Raw genomic sequence first — 25185 nt, forward strand, 5'->3', positions numbered from 1 at the left:
AATATACATATAATACGCGAAAATATACGAAACATTCAGAGTAAAATACCTGCTATAATATTTAATGATTAAAAAAATTTTTATTTAAGATCCACTTTTTTTACAATCATAGAAATACAAATTCTGTATAATCATGCGCAGTTTAACAGTTACAGGCATAACCTGTAGCGATAATGAATTAAGCGTGTAAATCATTTAACAGCCAATACGTAGCATTCGCTTGAATATGATATATTTTACTGCAAATACGATTCCCATCGTTTCGAATGGATGCAATTTTCTTTCGACACACGTGACAAATTCGCGAAGCCAGTGTGCCACTATGGCAGCCGAAGTTCAGCGGTGTGGATCATTTAAACTTCTCCAGGACAATTTCGGCGATAATGAAGAACGATCGTAGTGATGAATCAACCGCAATTACCGGCTTACGCTCGACACGCTGAAATGGATGGGATCGCGCGATCTGTTTACACGTCGAGACGACTAAAGAAGAGGAATTCGTCGATGAATTATTTTCTACCTTGCTGAATTATAATATTCGATCATCACTTTGACGATATTAAGGAAAAATGTGTACAATTAATTACGTAAAACGATGCATTAGAATATTGCGTTTAAGGTCTTAGAATTCTCGTTTCATCGTTTAATCTCATTTAACTATGTAGAAATAAAAATATGATATATGATATATGGAAGATTATTGAATATTTTTAATTTTCCAATTTTTTAATTTCTTATTGTTTTCTTCTTTTTTTAGAGAATAATTTTTTGTATCGTCAAAGCTTCTTGCATTTCTTGTATCGAGTATACTATGTTACTTTAATATATTGCTTTAATAGTAATAATTTTACATGACACTTGAGATGTGAAATTTATGCTACTACAATATATTTAATGATTCAGCTTTTCTCAGGCTACGCTGTTTGAAAAGATTGGACATTTTTACACAATCCCGGAAAAGTAAAGAGGTATTGTTCGTAATAGGATCATTGTTCATGTATTTTTCACAATGTAGCTGATTGATTAACAAAAACTTTTAGGAGGAATTATTTAATCACAAGTTTTATTATTTTAACATCGGGTTAAAAGCATCTGCGATATTCGCAGGTTCGCCAACTTTTACAATATAATGGCTTTGTAAACTGGATCCCTTTTATCAGAGGAAATAAATTTCCGAACGCTTTTGTTCTCGACCGACCAGTTTTTATTATCTCTTTTTAATAAACACGAAATGCGTTTTTCATTGAACACGAAATCGCGTGCAGATACCAACAATCGATTTCAAACTGTATACCACAGATTTCCAGCGCTAACATGCCTCTTTAGGTCTCTCGAATTGCATTATTTTTCCTCTTTCCATTCGTTTTCTCTTCCCTTGTCCGTTTCACTCTGGATATTTACAAAAGCGGTAGAAAACAAAAATATACGGGTTTCCCTGGTATATTTATCTTCATTTATAGTACGATTAACCTACAACTTGTTTCCACCAATTTACGCGAAATTTTGTACAGAATTGTTCGTCTGGAGCTGAAGCTGGTAGAATATGAATCTCGTGAGAGCTAAATTGATCAACTTCGCGTTTAAAGATTTCTTAATTTTACTGTACGGATACACGATTAGTATTGAATTTCATTAAGAAACAAATTATTTCCCCTCATATGTTTATTTATCATAAGGAAATTGCTTAGATAAATATATATTCCATGAACAAGTAAATTAAAAAAAAATCTTTGTAACGTCGTTGCATTTTTTATTTTAAAATTTAAATACCTTAAAAAGCAAATAATTAACTATAAAATGTTTAACTTTTGAGTTTTATTAGATTAGAAAATTATTTAATACTTGCAAATAAAGGACAAATCGTGCGTAATGGTTAATCCATATAGAATAATTTTGTAGATTTTTCCTCTGTTTTCTACATAATACATCGAGTATCTACGATTTATCAATTTTACGAAATTGGGTTTGGTTATGAGTATATTTGGTCCAGGCTGGGCCATTTGTGTTTCATGTACTGCGCAAAATCGCCGACGAAGTCCTATTCCTCCTCTGTAAATTCCAGGCGTCAAGACTACTTCTACTTCGTCCGACGTGATACGGTCACTCTCCATGCGGCTGAGAGACATTGTCTGACATAGCGCTGTCACTTTCTACTGATTTCGCGGAGTGCCACCGATCATTGACATATTCTACTTTTTGTCCCGTTTTATATTATATCGTTGACATCTTCTACTTATTATTCCACTTTATATCATAAAATTAATCATACATTTCGTTCGCTTTAAAGACAGAATTGTCGCCAGATGTTGATACATTCTACTTATTATTCCACTTTATATTATATCGTGGCGATCTTCTACTTATTATTCCACGTTAGAACTATATCATTGACATGATCTGTTTATTACTCCACTTTATATCATTAAAAGAAAAATATATTAAATACAAAAAATATTCACAAAACATGTTCATTCTCCCATGAGAAGTCAATTGGTATCTTAAGTTCGTATTGATAGCATACTGTCAATTATATCAGTGTTGTTTAATGGTCCCTTTTCTTTTTTTGAAGCCAGAATTGTTTGTCACGGAATGGTCGAAATTGCCGATTAGTCGGTTCAAGTCTGTTCCTCCTGTGGACAAGTGGTTGCTATTATCAGGATTGCAACCGTTGCATTAGGTAAGAGATCCAACCTGTACACATTCTCATCGGGATAATGCACTGCTAAGTGGATGCTCCGTACGTGTTGCGATTTGTACCCTATCAATCTTGATCCCGTGAGCTCGCGCGCACCTACGTTAACCGACACACGTATTCGAAACACGTGTGAGGCCGATTCACGAGCACAGAAACGCATTAGCACTTGCATACGTAACACATGCCACGACAAACGCACAACGGCTATATAGGTACATATAAGTGTTCAGGAATACGTAAGACGTACACGCATGATATGTACGTATACATATCTGTACACATATGAACACAGAAGGATGAGTTTCATATACAGCTCGGTGTAGAGTAACGCTTTGGCATCGTGTACATGGTAAATCGCACAGAGTGAATCAGCATTGCTAGTCTAGCACCATAAGTGCTTGTGTTTCTCTGTTTGAAATGATTTGGTACTCTGTTGCAGTGACTTCTGCATAAGTGGACTTGCCAGGAATTGACAGTTTCAGGAAATGGTCAACCATATGTTTATCGAACGTTATATTGTAAAATTCGCTGTTACGATTGTAATTATCCGGAAGAAGTACACGTGTTGGACTGTCGCGTGTAAATTTAGATTAAACAGTAAAACTATGAAAACTAAAAAGTCGGCGCTGTCTTTAATCTTCCGTGAATATTCCTGTCGTTGAACAAAATGGTAAACTTAGTTAAATATTCACTCAGTTTCCACGTATTTTACGGTTTAACGTTTCTTGTAGTTGTTGATGTAAAAACACATTGTTCCTTTCGTATCAATTTATTCGTACATGATTTAGTAACTCACATCATAATTTACGTGTCAATATTTCACGAACTATCGAATTTATACCTGACAAATTAATGACCATAAGAGCGATTTGTCAATAAACATGATGAGACAACGAATGATTGATACACACTATTCTTGTATTTATTTGAAACAATACATTTTCGCGTTCTACTGTTTGTATTTGTCTTTTTTCTTTTTATAGGAGTCTATAGAATGGATGTCTCCTGTTACTTCTTATTATTGATAATAATAATAGTAATAATAATAATAATGTTTATGTGCATAACATCTTCCATTAACGTTATAACGTATGATGCGATGTTTGATTAAATAATTATATCTCTGATTCTTTCTCAAGTTCCTGTTACTTTTGTAGTCTGACGTGAGATATATCATGTGTGTTATCTGTAATGTTTGTTACACGATGATTTGTGCGAGGGAAATTTTTCAGCGAATAATTTAATAAACATTAGAGGATAAATGATAGATGATAGAAGATGAAGAATAATAATAATTCCAGATATAAGAAATCCATTTGAATGTAATAATCCTTGATATTTTCTCTGTAAAATACTTACCAGAAGACATTATCGATCTATTAAAACTTAAATTAAGTTATTTCAGAGTTTAGACTGCATATTGTAAAGCAAAGTGCATTGTTTGAATTGTTATTTATACCTATATTTTGAATTTCCTTTCACTGACGGTTATTTGTGTTTCATCGCACGGTATATTTGAATATTTTCGAGGCTCAGATTGCCTGCACCGAAGCTGCGACTCATCGTTTGCACTGAAGTTTATAAAAACCAGGATACCGTAGCGATCCTTTGTTATCACGTTAGATAAAGGACGTGGAAAAGCGATGATCGAGGAAGTGTGGACTTTGATTGCGAGAAATATCGTGTGGTGTGATGGAATTTTGGAGAACTAGCTGACCAATGCCAGGAACGCTGCGAGTAACACGAAAGCGGAATTTTTGTGGTGAAAGGAGTGGAATTTCACGCGAAATTTTAATAAACTTGCTTTGTATCGTTTTTTTCACACTTTTTCAGATCAAAGCTCCTTTGTTACATTATTGAAATAAAAGAGAATAATATTATTATAAGAATAATAATATTATAAGATTAACATTTCTGTATATTTGTATTTTTAGATATTGGAAAACTAATTTTTTTATCATTGGAGATATTGAATTAAACGAAGTATTGTATTATAGAAGAATACCTAAGATTAGGTAAAAGAACAACTGTTGCGAAAGAGAATTATCGTGTTACAAGATTTAAATTGTTATGTATCTGTATTTTTCTCGATTTTTGAAGAGATTGTATTAGTGTAGAATACACGAAAGAATAATTTTTGGTTTTTTAACATTTACTACTGCACTATGATATTATAAAATTGACAACAAATTTGACTCTTCAGATATTTGAGAAAATAATAAAAAAAAATGATGCTTCGATTGTTATACGTCTACTATGACATTATGAAACTATTATTATTATATTATAGAATTAGTATCGTTCCATATTTTTATTTGTAAATATTTAAAGACGAATATTTTTCAATCATGAAAGACATCGAAATATTTAAACAGCACGGAACAGTGTTTTGGTTATCACGAATTTACATATAATTACTTGTAATTACGCATAATTTCTTTGATCCCGGTTTCACGTTTCCGTGAAAATATTTGCTCTATTACGATGTGTAGTAACTTTCGAGATAAAATAAACAGGAAGCCGGTAATTTTCACCGGAGGAGTAATGCGTAGATTTTAATATCCGCTACAGTAATTTCAGTTTTCTACGAATCGCTGCATAGTTTCGACCAAGTGAGAACCGAAACGATTTTATTTACATCTGCAAACTGTATTTGTTTGCACTCTGCTTAAGCATCGTGCACCAGGTCTCGCGTAAACGCGACAAAATAAAAAAATTTTGGTTGAACAGAATATCGCCTTGTACACTCGTTCACTTGTTCTTTCTTTTGCTCGTCCCGATGTCTGTTTCGATTTCACGCTGTTTCGAATAATTATCGTTCCGACGACTACAACAATAACTCAACTTTTATTTTAAAGGACCTAACTTTTTTCTTCGAATAAATTGTATAAAAAAATACGAGAGAAACCATAAGATGTAATAAAATATTAGTAAATACTGATTCAAAGGTGCAACTAGAAATCTTCGCATTTCGCAGTATTCGATCGAGCATCTCGAGCGAGTTTTCTATAAAAAAAGAAAAAAGGAGATCTGCATTCCATGCAAACGCAATTCGCGTACCAATATAACCCGCAAACCCTTTCAGGCTCAACTAAATTCACAACTGCGGCAACTTGAAGAACGTTTCTAAACTACGGCCAATTCCGTGGTCGTTCGCCATTCAACGAAACGTTCTACGATACTTTGACAACGCGCTGGAATTGTCCGAGCTGGTTTAATTGTAAGCCAACAGGCGAAGCCCGGAACGAAAACAAAAGGGGGACAGAAAAGGAAGGAAAAAAACTACAAAATGAAAAAAACAAAAGAGAGGGGAAAAAGGCAAAAAGATTGTCAAAGTTCGCTAAACCGGTGGTAAAGTGTGTACACTGACCCGGGAAAATTTCGTATGACGCGACGAACGCAAACAAATCCTCCGCGGCCCACTCTAAATAAACACGGAACGAGAAAGCTTGCTGCACCGCGTTTCGAGCACAGTTCGGTTACGCGGCACGCGCGTTTTTTAAACGGAAACTCAAATAGTTTAGCCAGGAGACGAAAGAGAAAGAGGGAAACGTGCGAGAACGCCTCGGCGTCCGTGATATCGCTGCTTAACGATTCTCTTTGCAGATAGCGAACTTCGCGATCAAACAAGTCCCACGGTCCTCTTTTAAGCTTTCCCGCCCCACCCCCCACCCCCAGCCTCTGACGCAGTTTCGAGTGTAATTCGTCGAAATTACAGTTTGCCCTCTCCGTCGTGCCTGATTCCGGGGGAATCAAGAGCACGTCGGTATTGATCACCGTCCACCCCTTCATCCTTTTTTTCCTCCCTTCGTCTTCGTTTTTCACCTTCCGCCTCTCGCGAATTTCCATGATCACGTTCACCACGCTGTTTACGTAATCGGTTTGCATTCTATGCGTTCTTCGTCATACTTTTGGACCACGCTAGGTATTTAATCTATAGCGGGTTGTTTGGATTTTTTGGACTTTTTGGTCGGTCGAATTTTTGGCTTGCACGGGTTTTATGGGATTATATAGCTGTCGCGATTAGAAATTTTGAAATGTAGATTTCAATAGGAATAACGCGTTGTTTCAGTGCTGTAGTTAGGATTCTCCAAGGATTAAACGATACTTGATTCACTTCTAAAGGCATTCTTTCTGTTCATAAATTAAGAGAAAGACTAACAATGTTGGAAATAGTAAAACGAAGTTTAAGAATATTAACTTGCAAGATGATGTTACACGTAATAAATACTTGGAAATTTATGTAGTTGAATAGAACAGTTGATAGTGTGTTACTTTATCTTGAAGAAGTTAGTTGCAATGTATATACATACATACACATATGCATATACACAATTCTTATTGGATATAATTGGCAGTGAGAAGTCACAAATTATATATAGCAATTATGGAATATCGCTGTTTTTAAATATTTAATAGCAAAGATTTCATGTTGAGAAAATAAATGAATAGAAATGTAGAATTTTCATGAATGATTGGATTGGAATGGTGCTTACTAAAACAATTATTAATTGTATTGAAGAGTATCGGAAAGTACATTCAATATAATCAATATATCCAATATATAATTTATCCATAATATATAAAATATGCAATATACAATGTCAATATATCCAATGTAATAAATATGAGGATCTAATGGAATAAATTTCGTTTATTTATAACGAAACTTGCTTCTGTAGTGAATTAGACTTATAGTTGGATATCATGCGGGAAGAGTTTAATTAGCAGAAAACTAGCTCTCTAATCCAACAATACGTTGCCATTGCATGTTAATTCACAAGTTTCAAAGACGAGATTATTATACATCGAACATTGTTGAAACTCTGATTAAAGTTAGAACATCTCCAGATGAACTAATAATGTCCTTTAAATATTCAAATCTCGATTCGATTTAATATGAGACTTTTCGTGTTACAGGGAAACTCTAACATCTATTCTACGTTATATCGTACATACGTATATCAAACTCATAGTTCAACAAAGTAACGCTATAAAGTAAGGGAAACGAAGTATCCACTACTTTTATTTAAGAGTGTCATATATCCTTTATTAAATAATTTACAACGCTGAATCGAGTCAATAAAAATTGTCAATATTTTCTTCGTAGTTCTATTTGTATTTCCTCCAAGGTCTTCCCTTCGGTCTCTGGCACGTATCGATAAATTAGTAACCATATAAGTAAAGTAATCACAGCGAACACCAATATTGGCATGTACGTTCCGTACGATTCTTGAAGCACCTACGAATAAGGCGAAATAATTATTCGAGTTTGCACGAGTCTATTACATGCACGTAAGTTATGCGGATACACGACGTTGATCTTCTCTGGTATGCAATAACGAAGGAAAAAAAAAGTCGTTAGAAAAATATTTTATAAATTCTTCGTCGTTTTTGCGTTCCATCGATGCGTTACGAAACGCGTGTTTTTAGATTATGGAATTACAGTTCGTTACAGAAATATCATTCGCGTGTTTCATATTTGTACTAGGTACGTATAAGCATTCACGTACTTGACACATATTTTCTTTTGAAAAAAATGATATCATTACTGCAATATAAAGTGATAAATATTTATTAATGATAGATTTATAATTAATAAAATAATTTTTACGTACACAATATATACAATATATAACGTAGTCGAATATTTCTATGACCAACGGTATCTCTCGCTCGATAAACGTTTCAATTTTGCTATTGTGTTTGAAATACCGAAAGTGTAAAAACCGATTACTATCCGGAACAAATAGCTACTGATATGGGATTTTTCCCAATTACATATCTCGGGAACCTCGGGAAAATAAAACTAAACGAGGATAATATTTAGTTTACATTCAAGATTCTGCCATACGCTAATAAAATGAACCGATAAAATAAAAATAAAGAAGCTGGTTAATGTTTTGTTTCCATATAAATTTACATTCCATAGTGATAAAAAGACGCTTCTACCGCGAAAATAGAGATAAACATAAAAATGGAAGGATAATATTTAATCTACACCAATATCTTCTTCCATTCGTAACGAACAAAGATATTCTCGTCCTATTTGCAAAAAGAAAAAAAGAAAAATGAGAATTGCAAAACAATCGCAAAATAAAAACATTTCTATCTTGTTGTAAAAAAAGAGAGAAGAATGATATTTGATATGTACAATTATACAGTGTATCTCGTCGAAATTGAATATCTACGTTACTTCTTCAATTATCGAAGATAGGAAAAAGCAATTGAAAGTTTATATGGTTTCAAGAACTGAATTTGATATTGTACAATACAAAAAATAGATGTTGATATGTAAAAAATGTTAATAATCTTAAAATAGCTATTTTTTTATCGTTAACAAGTATATTTTAAAATCGTGTAAACCTTCTAATCATTTCTTCCTCTCGCTTCTTTTTCCCTTAATTTAAACGTTTCGTTCATACGTGAAATCCTATACTCCGTTAATGAATAAGAAAAAGCATCCCGACTCTATTTCCAAGAAAACATACACTTGAAGTGAAACGCCATCATGTTCGATCAATACCGAACAATTTTATTCTCAAAGCAACCCAAAGTCTTTACTCAAATCGAATCAAAAATCCATCACCTGATCGCCGTTTCAATGATTAAGCAACGATGATTGTCATATCTCTCAAATACCTACCTGATAGAATTTTACCATGGTAGTGGTAGCGATGGCGTAATAGACTGAGCAGAATATGGCGGCGGGTACCTTCACGTCTATGTGAAAGATCTCGCCTACGTAGGCCAGCGGGATCGGGTTCAGCGCGAGTCCGTACCCAAGCACATAAATCACAAGGAACACGCTGGGTATCCATCGTAGCTTGGAGACGTCGTGGTCGCTCGTCAGGAGCCCGAAGAAGATTCCCATCATCGTCAAGGACACCACACAGATGGGCGTCGAGATCAGCAACAGCAATCTCTTGCCGGCCATCCTCACCAGCAACACGCACACGCTTCCAGCTAATACAATTGCACATCCAGTGATCACGATGCTAATATTCGTTGCGACCTCGAAGCCAGCTTCCTCGAATATGAACGATTGATAAGCGAGCAAAGGAGCCGCCCCCGTTAACGTCAACGCGCTCATGACAATCACAGCGATACGAAAAGCGCGACGATTCTCACGCCTAGTGAACATCTCCTGCAATGATCTTCCCAACGTTCTATCGGGGCTGTGATCTTCGGTCGCCACGATCCGTTTGATTTCTTCCAGTTCCTCCATCACGTCGTCCTTTCCTAACGCCCATTTCAACGTCCTCTCCGCGGATATTAGTTTGTTCTTCTTCGTGAGGAACACGGAGCTTTCCGGTAACCAGACAAACGTCAAGAGAAATATTAAGGGTATCGAGACCGAGATCATGGACATCGTGAAACGAGACACCCATAAGCCGATCGCGTACGCTAGCATCATCCCCGTGTTTAGAAGCACAGCCATCAGAGTACCTGGACGACAAGTTTGCTTATCTTTTGGATCATCTAAGAGATCGGTTTATTTTATGAGATTCGGACAGTGTTAAGGGATTTGGGAGATTAATCGTGGTTACATTGTTGGCTTTAGGTTTAGATTTTAGGAACAGGAGTGATGGTTGTTTGGGAGGGAAAATTTTTGATTAATGGTACAAAAGATTGGTCTCTCTTTGGTTAACCGTACAATCAATGGTATAAGAATTCTGTACAAGCGATCATCGTATAATGCGATGTTTGTACGGGTTCTATGAAATTCTCTTTTTTCGCTATTGAAAATATTTAGATCTTAGAAGATTATAATCTTCTTGGAAATATTTAGCGTTATTGATAAGGTTAACGGGTAGTACAGAACCGAAAATAGAATTTTGTATTGTTAATAACAAATAAGTACTCATCACCTAATACATGTATATTATTACTATAGTAATGCTTGTGTAATAATATTTGTATAACACGACCCTTAATAACGTGAGGCCAATTAACCTTATTATTCGAAGTTTACCTATGCTAATATATTAAAGTTCCATGTAATCTTGAATACATTATACGTCGAAAAGAAGCTTTGAAATTTCATAACGATGTACCTAATCATCGAATCAAAGGGATAAGGAGTGAATTGAATGTGATAAAAATAAAAGTATATATCATTAAATATAGTCTATAATTTCATTGGAAATAATGTTAAGGAAGACGCAATTCACCGTAAAATATTTATGACGTACAGTTCCAGTCTTTCGTTGAATATTACTGATAATGTTATTTGTTACATACTACTTTCTGATGTAACTTTTTCATACCAATGGTAGATTGTTTTAACGTAACATCTTTAAAAGTCATGCTTTAACTTATAATTTAATATCGAAATAACTTAATGAAAGAATAATCGTAGATAAACAACAAAAGATAGAAAACAAAATAGATTGCAAGATACATATGAAATGACCGATTTCAGAAATTTCTAAAGTTTTTCACAATTTAATAGTTGAATATGTCATAACGTTTCGTTTCAACGCTTGAAACCAGACGAATGCGATATAACAGGTGTTTGCAGGTTTATCATCAACCGTTTTATTATAATAAAAATTATAAAATAGAAGATTGAGCGTGTGCAAGTAATGGACCGACATTTTCTGTCATAAATATAGCAACGGCTATCTTGAATTAAGATTATACCATGATTCGTGCGATTTTCAATGAAATTATAGACGTTGAACATTTCAATAAAAATTCGACTATTACGTCTGTGACGATCTCATACTATATAAGTAAAAAATAAAAAAATAAAAATTAGTACTACCTAACGGTCCACGGGTCTTTTTGCTGCTAACTTCGCCCAAGTACATGGGCATCACAGAGTACGTTATCCCACATCCAATGCCAGCAAGTATTCTACCAAAGTAAAGCTGTGGAACAGTAGCTGCCAAACCGATTAAAATCCAGCTGGCAATCTTTGGTATCGTGGCGAACAATAGCGTTCCTTTGCGACCGATCCTGTCCATCAAAAGAAACGGCACGATTGAGCCGAGACCAACTCCGACGTACATCAAGTTCACTATCCAAACCACTTTGTCGCTGGATACTTTCACAGGATCGTCCTGCTCGAATTTTGGTATAATAGGAGTGCTCCATCCTTCGTTCAATCCACTATCGATGATCAGAAGGTTGCCTATGCGACGATGAATAATTTGAAAATATTCAGCCGCTTCTTTTTTCAATCGATTCTCCTATTCAGGTCAATGATTTACGATGCTGGTTTGATTTTTGATCAAGTACTACTTACAAACGATTCCAATAAACATCTGTCGTAATATTCCACGCTCCATGGTTGTCATTGAGCCTTCAGATTTTATAGTCGGACGGTTTGAAAGTTGAAGAACGAGAGAATTATTGGAGTTGTGCAGTCTGTTTCATTGGTTTGCGAGGTAAATATGCTGTGGAACTTTTCGAATTAATTTTGTTAGGATAGAGATTACTTAAAATCTTTGATTAAATAAATTTCTTTAAATCCGCGCTTAGAAATCGATATCGTAATAGTAAGTTATCAGTAAAAATTTCATGCTTCTGAAAAACTATATTCGTTTCTATAGACTCCTGAATTATTATAATATTATTGTTACTATAAGAACTCTAGTAAAGAATTCAATGTCTCTCTTATCGGGAAAATATTTAAATATTTGAGATATTTAGATAAGAAAATGGGTTTCATTATGATTCAAACAATGAGTGTAATTGGGGGCGGAAAATGATCTCAAGTATTTCTAAGGGATTGATGATAGTATCAGGACCAGAAGTCTTGTAGAAAAATATGTCCTTATAGAATCCCACTATGCCAGCAATTTTATGTCGAGAAGCAAGAATAAGTGAGCATACTCAGTTAATCCATAGATAGAGAAAAATAGAGTCATTCGATTATTATATTAGTATTTCCAATATTATATTAGTTTTCAATTTTTTCAAACAGGACACAAAAAGGTTTTAAATAATTAAGGTAACTGTAGCGATCGAACTTTAACAAGGTTAGTTTCCAAAAGATTACAAAAGCAATTACACTTCAGATTCAAAGTTAAATTGATTCTCAAAAATTATTTTCATATTAAGTTCTTCGAATTTATGCTTGTGGAATATTCAGTGGCATAGAAATTTGAGAATATTCAGCCCTAAAATCAAAACGATCGACATTATCTACTATTTCGATATCTTAATACTTTCACGCGGGTTGATCTCGGTCGTTGGCGATTATAATAGCGTACAATTTGCAACAAAATTATCGCAAGATGTCACAAAATAGACGCATGTCGAGATGTTAAAAAAATATAATAATATTTAAAGAGACAGAAAATAGAATTCCGCAGAAAGATTAAGCTTTCACACAACAAATCATGTAGCGATCCAAATCTCATTGACGTGACAATGTTAAAAATTTGTTGCCAAAAGATTTCTTTCCTTTCTATATTTTCTACAACTTCCACCAATATTATTCAATTCGAAATCGTTTTCAAACGGTTGATCCGGCCAAGTTCTGTCATACGAGGAAATCTTGGTCCTCCGTGGAACGCGATGAACAGTCGTAAACAGGTAGTACGTGTCGGAACAGCGCGGCGATTCCGGTTTAGCTCGGAGCAGAGATAACGGAAATAAAGCCAACTAAGATACTAACAGGATCCCGTGATACGTATCCCGTAGCCAGGGCTGCAATAAGGCCGCGCTTGCGAGCATGGAAACGGCTTTGCACGCTTGTCCTCCCCCGTTTCGAGCCAGTTGTTTTCGCTTTGTAACCTTCGATCCTCTGTTACGAGTCGACGCTTTATGGCCGACGTGCCATTAGGACACGGGAAACGCGGTTCTCACCCTAAATCCTTCACGACTCGAATTTATCACCGTTGCTGCTTATTTTCTCGGTTTACTTTTCATTTACCTACTTTTACCGTGTTAATTCAATTAATCATTATCGTCTCGATTCAATTAAGGAGGGACGTAATTCGGACAAGAAGGGAACGAGACAAATTACGTTCTTTTAGAGATATACTTGGAAGGATAACGAGCTTAGAGCTTTGACGTGATTAACGCAAAATAAGAATTTCTAAGTTTCGATATAATCGATTGTTTAGTATAGTAACGATAATATCTACTGTAAAAATGAATCAATGCTTTTGTGCAATACAATTTTGTACATCACAATTTTGTGAACGATAAGTGGTCGAAATAATACGGGAATTAATCTGTGAGGAAATGAGTCTCGCTGTAATAGACGCGATACGTACGATACAGTGTTGCATTATTTAAAGATAAATTAAAGACTGTAAATAATATTTGCGAGCGATGAATATTCCAAATAGTGCAAGAAGTAATTTGTGAAACTTGTAAGGACGAAAGAAGTCACATTTGTACATTTTTTAAAAGAGTAAAAATTCTATCAACATAATATTGTCGAAACGAATGAAACTGTGAACAATAACAATAATAATAATAATCGAATGATACGGTTTATAAGAATTTTGAGACATCAAACATTTATCATGTCATGTCAACATTTAACATGTCAATATAGAAAGACTTATACATACTCTTGTTGACTCTAATCAAATATTATTTGTGTTCAAGTCTAATAATGATCCATATTTAAAACACTTAATCCACAGGATGTTGGATGATACGTAATAGTAGCAGCATTATCACAAACTCGAACAGTACTCCACAGTGTTTAACGCGTTGACATTCGTCAGGATTTACGCTCATCTCGTCAATGTAACTTCGAGATAACTGTATTATGCGTTTACGACTTCAAATAACTTGATATAACTGCGTTATTTAATCTCATCTCGGAAGCCGTTATGCGACAAAAGCATGCAATAAAGACGAGCTTCTCTCTCAAGCTGATGTTCTTGCATACAACACGATCATTACGTGCCACGTGACTTTATACGACATTATCTTTACACACTGTGTCAGCGACGATTATCGTCAAACCGATTATCGTTGTACGTACAAGTATGCACGTCGATAACTTATCACTTTTGTAAATGCGGCAAGATAATGAAAAAGAAAATCGTACCGTCATATCGCAAACAGTTTTTATCCTGTAATTTTTTTAATTTACCTCGACAGTTCGACCACAGTTGCATACAAAATTCGCATAAAATTCACTTACGCCCGCACGCTAGGCGCGTTTTGAAACTCCGTTACGTCGTAGACTGGGGCTTTATGACCGACGTTATGGTACATCTGTTATCAAGGGATGAAAACTAAATGAGTTGAGTCGTTTAATACGTTCAGCGCCTACGGCGTAAATCCGAGTTGGCACGTACTTTTAGATTATGCGATTACGCGTATTACGTGTAACACCGATTTAAACGTAAGATGTAAATCAAAAAGTTATAATAATTCACATTAGATATATATGTACAATTTTCGGATCTAGAAACAATTGTTGCGCATGAAATTTATTTCTTTTGCCTATTGATTTATTCCTAATGTCGGTTCTTGATATTCAGACACTATAGTGTGTGGAATATTATTATTGTATCGCTGTATACATTTATTTCTAATAATTAACTAGTTGATTATTTTTTAAATATATTAAACAACATCGCTGACATTCATCCCTGTCGACGATCATTCCTATTGGTCAATAATACAATCATTCTATTATATTACATATTATCAACATGATCGTCGATTCCTCGTGTTTCAGGCGCTTTCAATATTCTGAATAATATTCTGAATTCATTTCGATATTGCATTTCAATTACTGGGCCGAGAAGGAGACTTTATTACGCGTTTGCTCGTACGTTCACAAACATTTTCTCCGATATAAATCTTGGATCTGTCCATTTGTCATTTCTTTTGCTTGATAACGCAGTCTCGTCGTTGTTTATTCTATTATTCCGTCTGTTATTATTATCACGTGAATTCTGTCCATTATCATTGTCGCACAATTAAATCATAATTGCGATAATTATGGCGCGCCGCCGCGTCCGAGCGTCGTTCACTTATCGGTGAATTTCCATGGTGGAGGAATTATTGTGCTTTCATCGTGTATGGAAGAACAATAATCTATTTATTTTTCAAAACATATTCTGGTTTTCAACAAACTTTCCCTCTCTTCTTCTTATTTATTTATTTGTATCTTTATTTTTAGTTACCAGACTGTGAATGCTTATACGTTTATGTGAAATTTGAAGATATAAAAATTGCGTATAATATGCCAGAATGCGTAAAATATTGAAATGAAAGTTCCTATTGTGATATTTATCAGGTGAAAGAAATTACTGGTGAGACTCCATATTTGTTCTTAATATTAATAAAAATATGAAGCTGCGTAATAACGCACAGTTTATTAATTACTATGAGTCGAAGAATTTTACAAAATCGTATCAACTTAGAACCGATAACTTAGACTTTTTATTTCGTTTCATTTTTAACGATTTCCGAGGATATGTGAAAATTCACAGGATTATGATAAAAAACCGATATTTAATTGGACCTACGACGCGTTTCTTACTTACAGCTGAACAAAGGGCGCACGAAAAAAATATCTAGTTATGATAATAAGCGCATTGACGCGTCATCGTTACGCAATTTTTATAGAAAACGGATATAATTATACCGATTCGTAACACGGATAATGTATCTTCCTGTTGTTGCATAATGGCAAACTGTTAGCAATGTGAGTTTGAACAGATGATCTAGACGGTGTTTTCCAAGAAACTTGTTATAGTATCTATCCTTCGTTGTTACATAAACTGTAATAGAGTTTTCAAAATATGAAAATTTATTATTCCTAAACATTGTGTGTTTAATTTATTTCAGTAAGATTTACTATTAACTTTTTCTAAGAGAATTCTTCCCACCTTACGAATGTTTATATTCAGTAAATACAATCTATTCCTTCAGATTGTTTACACATAGGTAATATGTATGTATATTTGTGGGAAAAAATCCATCTTTACGATTTACGAGCCTGTAATTAAAGTCTGCAATCATTTTCTTTAATCGAGATGCGTTTAAATTTGAATTCTTCTTCAAATAGGATAATCGAGCGTCTTTTATCATTGTAATTGCTATCGACATTGCTAATAGCGTATATTGATTTATATGCATGTACAAAAAAGTTCCACGAAAATTAATTTCTACTTTTGTTCGTATAATATAGGAATAATTAAATGCTCTGTCCGTCCTCTTTCTCTTTTCCGACTATTTACATACGGCAGATTCCTTCTATTTACTTGTAACTTCAGAAGGCCAGACGCTGCAGAAGAACCGGAATCAAACTGAGCAGACACAATTATACATACAAAGATAGAGCGAGAGTCAAAAATGTGAATGACAAAAATATTTTTTAACAAAATTTTATATACACACACAATAAAAAAATATGTTATGTAAATTAAAAATTCATTAGGAAAGCATAAAGTATGCAGTAATAGAAATTAATAGGAAAGAACATAGGTAAGAGTCTGTAAGTAAATCAGTATCACAGGAACTTCATTTTTATAAGGTGTATACTCACTTTTTCTCATTGTATACGTATAGTACAATAGTCGTATGCACAGAATGTACAATTTATTACGTTTATACAACTATTTCTTTGACACATTTGTTCACACAGTAGCGTTGGAAAGATATGAAGATATAAAAGAATCGATTGAACAGATATAAAGTATGTAGGAATACAAATGAATAGCAAAAAAGACATAAGTAAGAACAGGTAAATCAATATTATACAAATCACATTTTTGTACTTTGACTCTCGCTCTATGTATAGTATAAATGTATAGAATATATATATTTATGTATATTTATATTACATTTACATAGTTATCTTTTCTCGAAACATTTGTTCAAACATCTATACGATACAATACTTGATACTAAAATAAGAGGAAGCGGATATACTCAGTTAACAGTTACAACAGTTGCAGTGTTGCAGATTAATCTCGATATTTTAGGAACGATTCGCATAAGCACAAATAATCCGCGTTTTATCCTCCGCATTTCACAAAATAACCTATACCTTTTTTCCCTGCCGGCAGAAATCTCCGTCCCTCTTTCCCGCTGGAAAAATGCAATCCTAAAAGATTGTATTTTTCCGAGGAAGTTTCTACCGTCTTCGTAGCTCCTATATAATTTACGACGCTGTTGTTCCAACGGTGAATATTTAGCGCACGAAAGAAAATTCAGCGCAGACGAATGCACGAATTATTTATCCAGAGTTATCTTCGCGCGTAGAAAAGTGTACGGCTGTCGATTAATAAATCGGGCAATCGAAGTTATATCCGAGCCTCGGATGTATCTTGTGTTTTCGTTGTCGTTGTCGGTCCCGAGTAATTTTCATTCGCACGTTTCACCAACAACGAACTCTCTCGAGTCTGGCTTCCCTTTCGCTTTTCATCGCCGTTGAAAACCATAAACCATAAACGTTGGAAACTCGATGCTCTAAGTCAGTCGAGTCTCGACTATTTCGATCAGGCGTTTTGCGAGTGAAACATATGCTTGTCTACATGAAGAATGAAATGTTTGAGAGTTCTTTTCGTATTTTGCAATCTATAACACACTACTATGTATTGCGTACCGCAACATGTATGTTGGAATCGAAGAAAAGCATCGAAAATGGATACAACGTACGAAGTCTGTGTTCGTATTTGTCTACCTTTAATTTAAGTTCTCTTATTGAACATTATTTTTGATTAATTTAAAAGATTATCGCTGAATCCATTTCCAACATTGCACCCTACATATATGTACGTTAAAATTGTTTTGCTCGTGTAAGTACATAGATTTATCGCGTCCTTAGATTGCTAAAATACATGTAGATGTATGAATTTCAATCATAATTTTTCAAAATATGACCAAAAATTGTATCGATGACTATAATACACACTCAGATATTTTATTCGTTATTTTTAATTGATTAATACCATGTATATCGAGTATCTTGGATAGCTTTATGATTAGAAGAAGAACATTTTCTGTGAAAGCTTGAGCAAACGAAATTTTGAAACCCTTTTAGTGTTTCTTTCTTAGCTTCATTATTAACAAATTTTATTGCATCCTACCACTAAATTAGAAGAGCAATTGTGCATCAAGTGGACTAAAATCACGCGCACATCCATAAAGAATAAGTCAATGGTATATTTACGAAACGAAATTAAAAATTAAATTATATTATATTTTTCTAGAATTAAATTAATCTCGAAATTATACTATTTTTAAAATCATATTAGGAATTTATCTTAATGAACATTTTCCTTTAAAGTTAACAAGCATTAGATGAATTATGGACGAGGCTATAAATGGAAAAAAATATTATTATTGCAAGAGGAAAAATCTGATGTATCTACTAGTTTATGATATATACTTATTATGGTTATGAAATATGGTAAGAAACTTCGTCGATGATTTATTTAAAATATCATGTTCCATTTTCCGAACGTTCCAAGTAAATTGTTTCCACGTACATGAAACCTACGTGTATCTTGTTATGGTAGCAAACTTTTCGTTGAGTATGGTATGGATACATGGGGAAATTTGATACGGTATGCAAACCTTAAATTACCTTCGTTATTCGTTCATTCGTTACATGGATTTTCGCGGAGTTCGTCGCGTGTAAAAGCACGGTTCAATTCTGGAAAACACGATCACCGTGATATTTACGGTCATTCCTTTATTACCTGTATGGTGGATTATGTTACGAGAGATTCTCTTCTATGATATATTCAACGACCTTCAGCTCTTGTAATTTAATATCACTGATTTTACATAAATTTAATTAGAATAGATACAGAATTTTTCAAAGTATTGAATTTCGTAACAATTTAAAAATAAGATTGAAGGCATTTTAAACATGATATATATTCATAAAGGTAGTTCTAATAAAAAGAAAAGATAATTGAAGATTCTTAAAGTGAAAATCACTAAAGGAATAAAGAAGATGAGGTTTCTTTGGAACAGTTGAATTTATTCAACAAGATAAATTCTAAGACAGGTTTAAAGGCATCTTAATTAAGAAATATGCTTCTTCGAAGGCTATTTTTAATACAAAGAACGACAAAACGATAAGAAAGATACTATCGCTAATAATAATAATAATAACTAAAAGATCCCACTACGTCTTTATCGCAAGGTTTAATAATCGAATTAAGTTGCCAGAAAGAAACACGTTGTTTAACCTACATTACGCGAAAAATGTGCAATGATTGATTGGAAAACCACAGAGAATTAACGACAAAGATGAAAGCAACGCGGTTACCGTTTCGCGGTGTTGTGACGAGTAATCACGAAATCGCAATTAGTTAAATGTAACCGGGATTCGCGGTTCCAATTACGTCACTGTGATCAGTGTAACGATAACTCGTCGATCGAGAGTGATCACGACAAGTTGGATTTCATCGATAACAAAAACGCTGATTCGCAACGGTATAAATAACAAAGTCCGATTACCGATGCTGACAACAATAGTCACTGTCTTTCGACCTCGAAGTATCTATTATTCTATCTTGGTATTTCATTAGCTCCTTTTTACGGTCGTCGATTTCGTAAAATCACTCGACTTAAAACAATAGATGAAACTCAATGATTTCGATAATGCGATAGTGTTCACGATTTCTGCATTGTCACGTAACACATTTGTATTCTCCTCGATTGTTGAAATCTAATTTCATCGATAGGATAAATTACTTTTGTCGATAGTACAACGAGCAATAACGCTGCCATGTAAGTTAGTGCACAATTTTTCGAGTGTTTATTGTCCTCAACTTTTCACTTTTCAAACTTTTAATCATCTAATTTCTCTGCACACAGAATATATTTTGCTGATTCTTTACGTAAAAGTCTTTGCAGCATTTATTTCTTTGGATTTTATTATTCTTGAAAAATTAATTTCGAACAAAATCTTGCGTTGCACTATTATTTGTGCAATGTTTCGGACATTTCCTAGATCTATTTTCCTAGATTTATTTTATAGAAATAAACAAATGTTTTCTTTTTTGATTCTTGAAAAAATATATAGAGACGAGTGGGGCATAATGGAACGCTTAGATAACTTTGGATTGTAATAATAAAAAATCGAAAGGCGATAAAAGCATAGGGTTTCAATAGGAGGTTTAAGTAGGCCTTAGATTATTATTAAAGAAAGAAAATAATATTTAGGAAAGTTTAGAAATATTCGCTTCGTTCAAGTGGTAGATTTAAAAAGTGCAAAATCTTTATTCCTATGAATTCAAAATTATTTATTTATGTAATATATGTCAATATATATATAAACCTATGTTTTAGTTTTATTATTTCACGAACAAAGATCACAAATAAATACGTCATCTTCTTACTCAGCGTCGGTACAAGCCTCATGGGCCCACCCTTGACATTTCACGAATCGTGTCAATTTTCTGGGAAACTAGGACAGCAATTACAATTTTATTTCACGATCTACTAATTGCAAGAAAGAATAATAAGTGCCAGGAAACATTTCTAATAAAAATGTTCCCTTTTGCCTCAGACGAGGGAACTTAATAAACATTTGATATTTACACTTCAACGTGATATAAAGAACCAGTGATATAAAACGTTAAAATACAACGTAAGGACTATAGAATTCAATGTTGTATTTATTGTTCGAAATTTTCAAAATACAAGTTTTAAAAGATGGTAGAGATAGCAACAGAAAATCGAAATATCCACATCAAAAATTTCTCCAAGTCTGTCAGTCAAGAAATAACGTGTGCACTGGTCGATGGTCGATCACGAACTATTGTGAGGACGTTCAATCGGTTCACGTCACACGACAACAATTCCTTCGTATCTCTTATCTAAGAGAAACATTGACGTTCAATTTTATTCATCTGCTCCGTTATACCTTATTTTCCCGTATAACGTATTTTATATTTAGCATATCGTATATTTAACTGCATTAGTTAGTCGATGTTTGTTACTCGAATCCTTTATATATCATTCCAATGAAAACACACATAGCCTAACTATTTCACTCGAAGCTTACGTTAAAGGTTAACTATTTTCTTGTGGAATGTTAGAAAATCATCAACAGCCATTAAATTAGCGCAAGAGGTAACTGCGACATATGAATTCTTACGGTAATACCTATTTCGTCACTGTGCATATGTACAGGCAGTGACACATGGTGATAATTGCATGAAGTGTTAGTAAACCCGCATAGAGAAAAATTGTAACTAATTTTTATCACAGTTCCATTATGTATTTGAAAGCGACCTTGCTAAGTTTTCTAGCACAGAATAAGACTGAGAAAATCGAAGGTCTTTGTTCGTTAAGACCATAACCCAAGTGTTTATGGCTCAATGAATTACTTGATAACATTATCTGTCATTTATGCAATGGGTAAGCACGCGTACCGCTAATTGAGCTTTTACGATTGTAACAACACTGCCGACCTTTGTGAACAGACTACTAGATCGATTTTATCCTTTTGAAGCTTCCGAATTCTTTTTGCTAAAAATGTTATTTGCTAGAAGCCCGATGGTTAAAAAGTCGAGTTTTATTTAATTGTATAAATTGTCTATCATAGGATCAAATAATATCATTAAAATTAACAAGTATTTGGTTAATAAAAAAAATAGACATTTTCAGACATTTACTGTTTATAATAAAAATGCATTGCGTGAAATTGGAAACAAAACATGACCTGTACACATTCTTTTGCTATCAAGAAAAACAAAGGATTCTGGTTAATCGGATAATTGTTATCTTTAGAACACAGGAATTGAAAATAACAATACGTCGAATAGTTCTACTATTGTAAAGACTATGATTCATATAAGATTATGAAAGTGGTTAGTGAGATCAAGTTACAAGATATACAATCTCGATAGTTACTGAAACAGGTTAAAGTCGTAATGAAAATTATCAAGATTCAAGGTCAAGTGGGATAAGTGTTCCTTTGGATACTTTCCAATTACGTCTGCACGCAGAACACTTTCTCTGTATCCGTATTTTATAATACATTCAATATATGTACACTATAACGTTATCAACTTAATAAATAGTTTAATGAAATAGATATTTAATTACGGATCACCCTGTGGTGTGGTTGTGTAAACAGAGACTCTATATATGTACTTTCAATATTATACATACATGATCAAAGCAATAGCACACGCTTTTATTGAACCGAATCGTCAATTTTTTTAATATACTCGAAAGTTTGTTCATGCGGAACATTTTTTTGTTTATAAACTGTCTGACAACTTCCAATGAAACCATTCAACCCTGAACTTGGTTCGTTAGATTATCAATGATCACAATAATTTCGATTATATTGGAATTAGATCGATTAATATTAATTTGTAGTTTATATTAAATGCAGCTTATACGAATTAATTTGAATTTCTAGTTTATACTATTATATTTAATTGTTATTAGAATCGTAGTCTATATCGTTATATATATATTGTAGACTATATCACGTGAAACGCAGAATACATATTACAGGATACGATAGAAATTAAAATTAAAATGAAGTATTCTAATATTAATGAATATAACACAAACTGTCGTGATTCGACTGTAATCCAACGATCTCAATTAAGTGAAGTCATTATATTGTACATATACTCTGTGTATTTGATACAACACTACGTAAACAAGACATCTCGCGGTTAATTACCAACGTTCTATTCATACGATATTTGTAAACCGCATCGAAACGTTGTTGAAATCAAATTACCCTGTTAAAACGTGGTTAAATCCAAGGTCACTCGGGACACTTTTTCTTAGAAAGTCTGATGATTCCAAGCAAAGTATCTTCTCCTTTTCCATAAACTTCCTTTCACTTGAGATTCTGAAGTTTCGATCGCCGCGCACAATTTTTCTCAAAAAACTCAACCGTTTCTAGTAAGTGCAAACGGAAAGAAAATTGAATAAAGAAAGAATTTTCTTCTTCACTTGTTGCCAGTCTTGCACCTTCTTGTTCCCAATGGCTCAATGATTTCTTCCGTCAAAAAGGTGGAAGCACGCGATCGACACGCGCGCGGATCTCGGGAAGCGATCGAACGCCGTCGACGCGAGTCAGCGCCGATCTCATTCTCGAAGACGACGAAGGAGGAAACTGAACTCGGCAACGATACGTAGACGCCTAGACACGTAAAACTCACGGCTCGATTTTGTTCCAATCCCACTCTCGTCCGCTTTTATAAACTGTGACGACACGCTCCAACGCGGTTAATTATTTTCCTGTTCTTTCCCACAACATAAACGTAAAAGGCATACTTAGACTTGACATTTTGGATATGCGTCGCGGCTAATTAATAGAGAAGATTGAAATGTGAGGATCGTCTTTGTCTGTCTCGTTTCTTGCAACGTATCGCTTTTCATAATACGTTTTTCATTAACTCGACGAAACAATAACATACTCTATTTACGTTGATACGTTTGTGATTTCTCCTGTTTCCGGATCCGGAAAAACACGAATATGTCATCTGACAGACATCGAGAAAGTCTAAAATGTAAAATTTGTTTAATTGTAATGTTGGCTTTACACGACAATAATTAAAATTTATTTAATTATAACGTTGCGTTTACGCGTGTTATTGTATTACTCGATCCTTAATGGGTTAAAGAATCGTCTTTTCTGACTGCGAGTCGATCACGACGAAAGTTGAAATCGATCAGGATTGAAGAGCGCAACGAGAAAGAAGGAACCGAGGTAAACCATCAAGTTCGCGGTTTCACGAGGATTTTCCTCGTTGGTTGATTTAAAAGAAAAGTCGTTTTCCACTCGAGAGCCCCGCGGTCAGTTCCATGGACTTGGCCTGCATCGTTCTTCCTCCCGTGAGTTTAATTGCGAGTAATGCGGGTGCCGATCGCGTGGAAATAGAGATAAAGCCGATTACTCGAAATCGGGAATTCCCTGGGAATTCTTGCATTCGTTTGTTTATTCTGAAGAGAAACACTTTTGTAATTATAATTAGTCTATTGAACATTGAAAGTTGAGATCTCGAAATTAATACTTGGAATTCCACACATGTACATCCGGTAATCCGATACGAAGAATCGTAATTGTAATTGTAGAAGCTGCGTGGAATGATCTGCGGATGTAGGGAATCGTCGAGCGACGAGTGCTTGAACATCGACAGTGAGTGAAAGAAAACGAAATAGCGATTTCCATGAATATGCGCGAATAGCGTGAAGATTTAGGCTTATGACCCACGTGTAAAATATTTGAGATTGCAGTAGAAAAAATTGTATAATATGTGACGTGAGACAGATACCAGAGAAACGTAAGAGAATCGTCAGTGAATCTTCAGCAAGTGGTAGAATCGTCAATGAGTCAATGATTGCAGAGTGATTGCAGGATCGTCAAAAAATTGATGAATGAATTTATAGAAAAATATAATATATACGTAAATATATATGAATGAATATTTAACAAGTATAGCCAGCCATGTACTATAACATGTAATATAATATATATGTTTATTTCGCTTGATCTACATATATTTACAATAAATATAACTCGTATTAACGAAGAAAATGGCTAATAGCAAGCAAAA

General features: G+C 34.1%; 2 protein-coding genes across 4 annotated transcripts in view; both read right to left on the minus strand.

Annotated features, from left to right (window-relative positions):
* LOC117209715 (glutamate receptor 1) overlaps positions 1-25185 on the minus strand; it is a 335559-nt gene that overhangs the window by 63592 nt on the left and 246782 nt on the right. The gene's annotated exons all lie outside the window — the stretch shown is intronic.
* Positions 7716-23805, minus strand: LOC117209717 (facilitated trehalose transporter Tret1-like). 2 transcript variants are annotated; one of them, XM_033452013.1, is made up of 6 exons: positions 23597-23805; positions 23361-23524; positions 11949-12099; positions 11466-11834; positions 9342-10144; positions 7716-7937 (listed from the first exon to the last, which is right to left on the minus strand). In XM_033452013.1, the coding sequence occupies exons 3-6, from the start codon at positions 11998-12000 to the stop codon at positions 7788-7790; spliced, it is 1374 nt and encodes a 457-aa protein (XP_033307904.1). In that variant the 5' UTR covers positions 12001-12099; positions 23361-23524; positions 23597-23805; the 3' UTR covers positions 7716-7787. The 2 variants fall into 2 exon arrangements, with proteins under 2 accessions (XP_033307904.1, XP_033307903.1); XM_033452012.1 differs by having other exon boundaries at positions 11949-12107.

The sequence above is a fragment of the Bombus bifarius genome, unplaced genomic scaffold (assembly GCF_011952205.1).
Source record: "Bombus bifarius isolate JDL3187 unplaced genomic scaffold, Bbif_JDL3187 scf7180000008193, whole genome shotgun sequence".
Lineage (NCBI taxonomy): Eukaryota > Metazoa > Arthropoda > Insecta > Hymenoptera > Apidae > Bombus > Bombus bifarius.

Coding starts and splice junctions, on each gene's coding strand:
- LOC117209717 (XM_033452013.1), bottom strand. CDS start 12,000: ATGACAACCATGGAGCGTGGAATATTACGACAGATGTTTATTGGAATC. Junction 11,835..11,948: donor GATGTTTATTGGAATCGTTT/GTAAGTAGTACT, acceptor ATCGTCGCATAG/GCAACCTTCTGATCATCGAT. Junction 7,938..9,341: donor CCATGGTAAAATTCTATCAG/GTAGGTATTTGA, acceptor CCTTATTCGTAG/GTGCTTCAAGAATCGTACGG.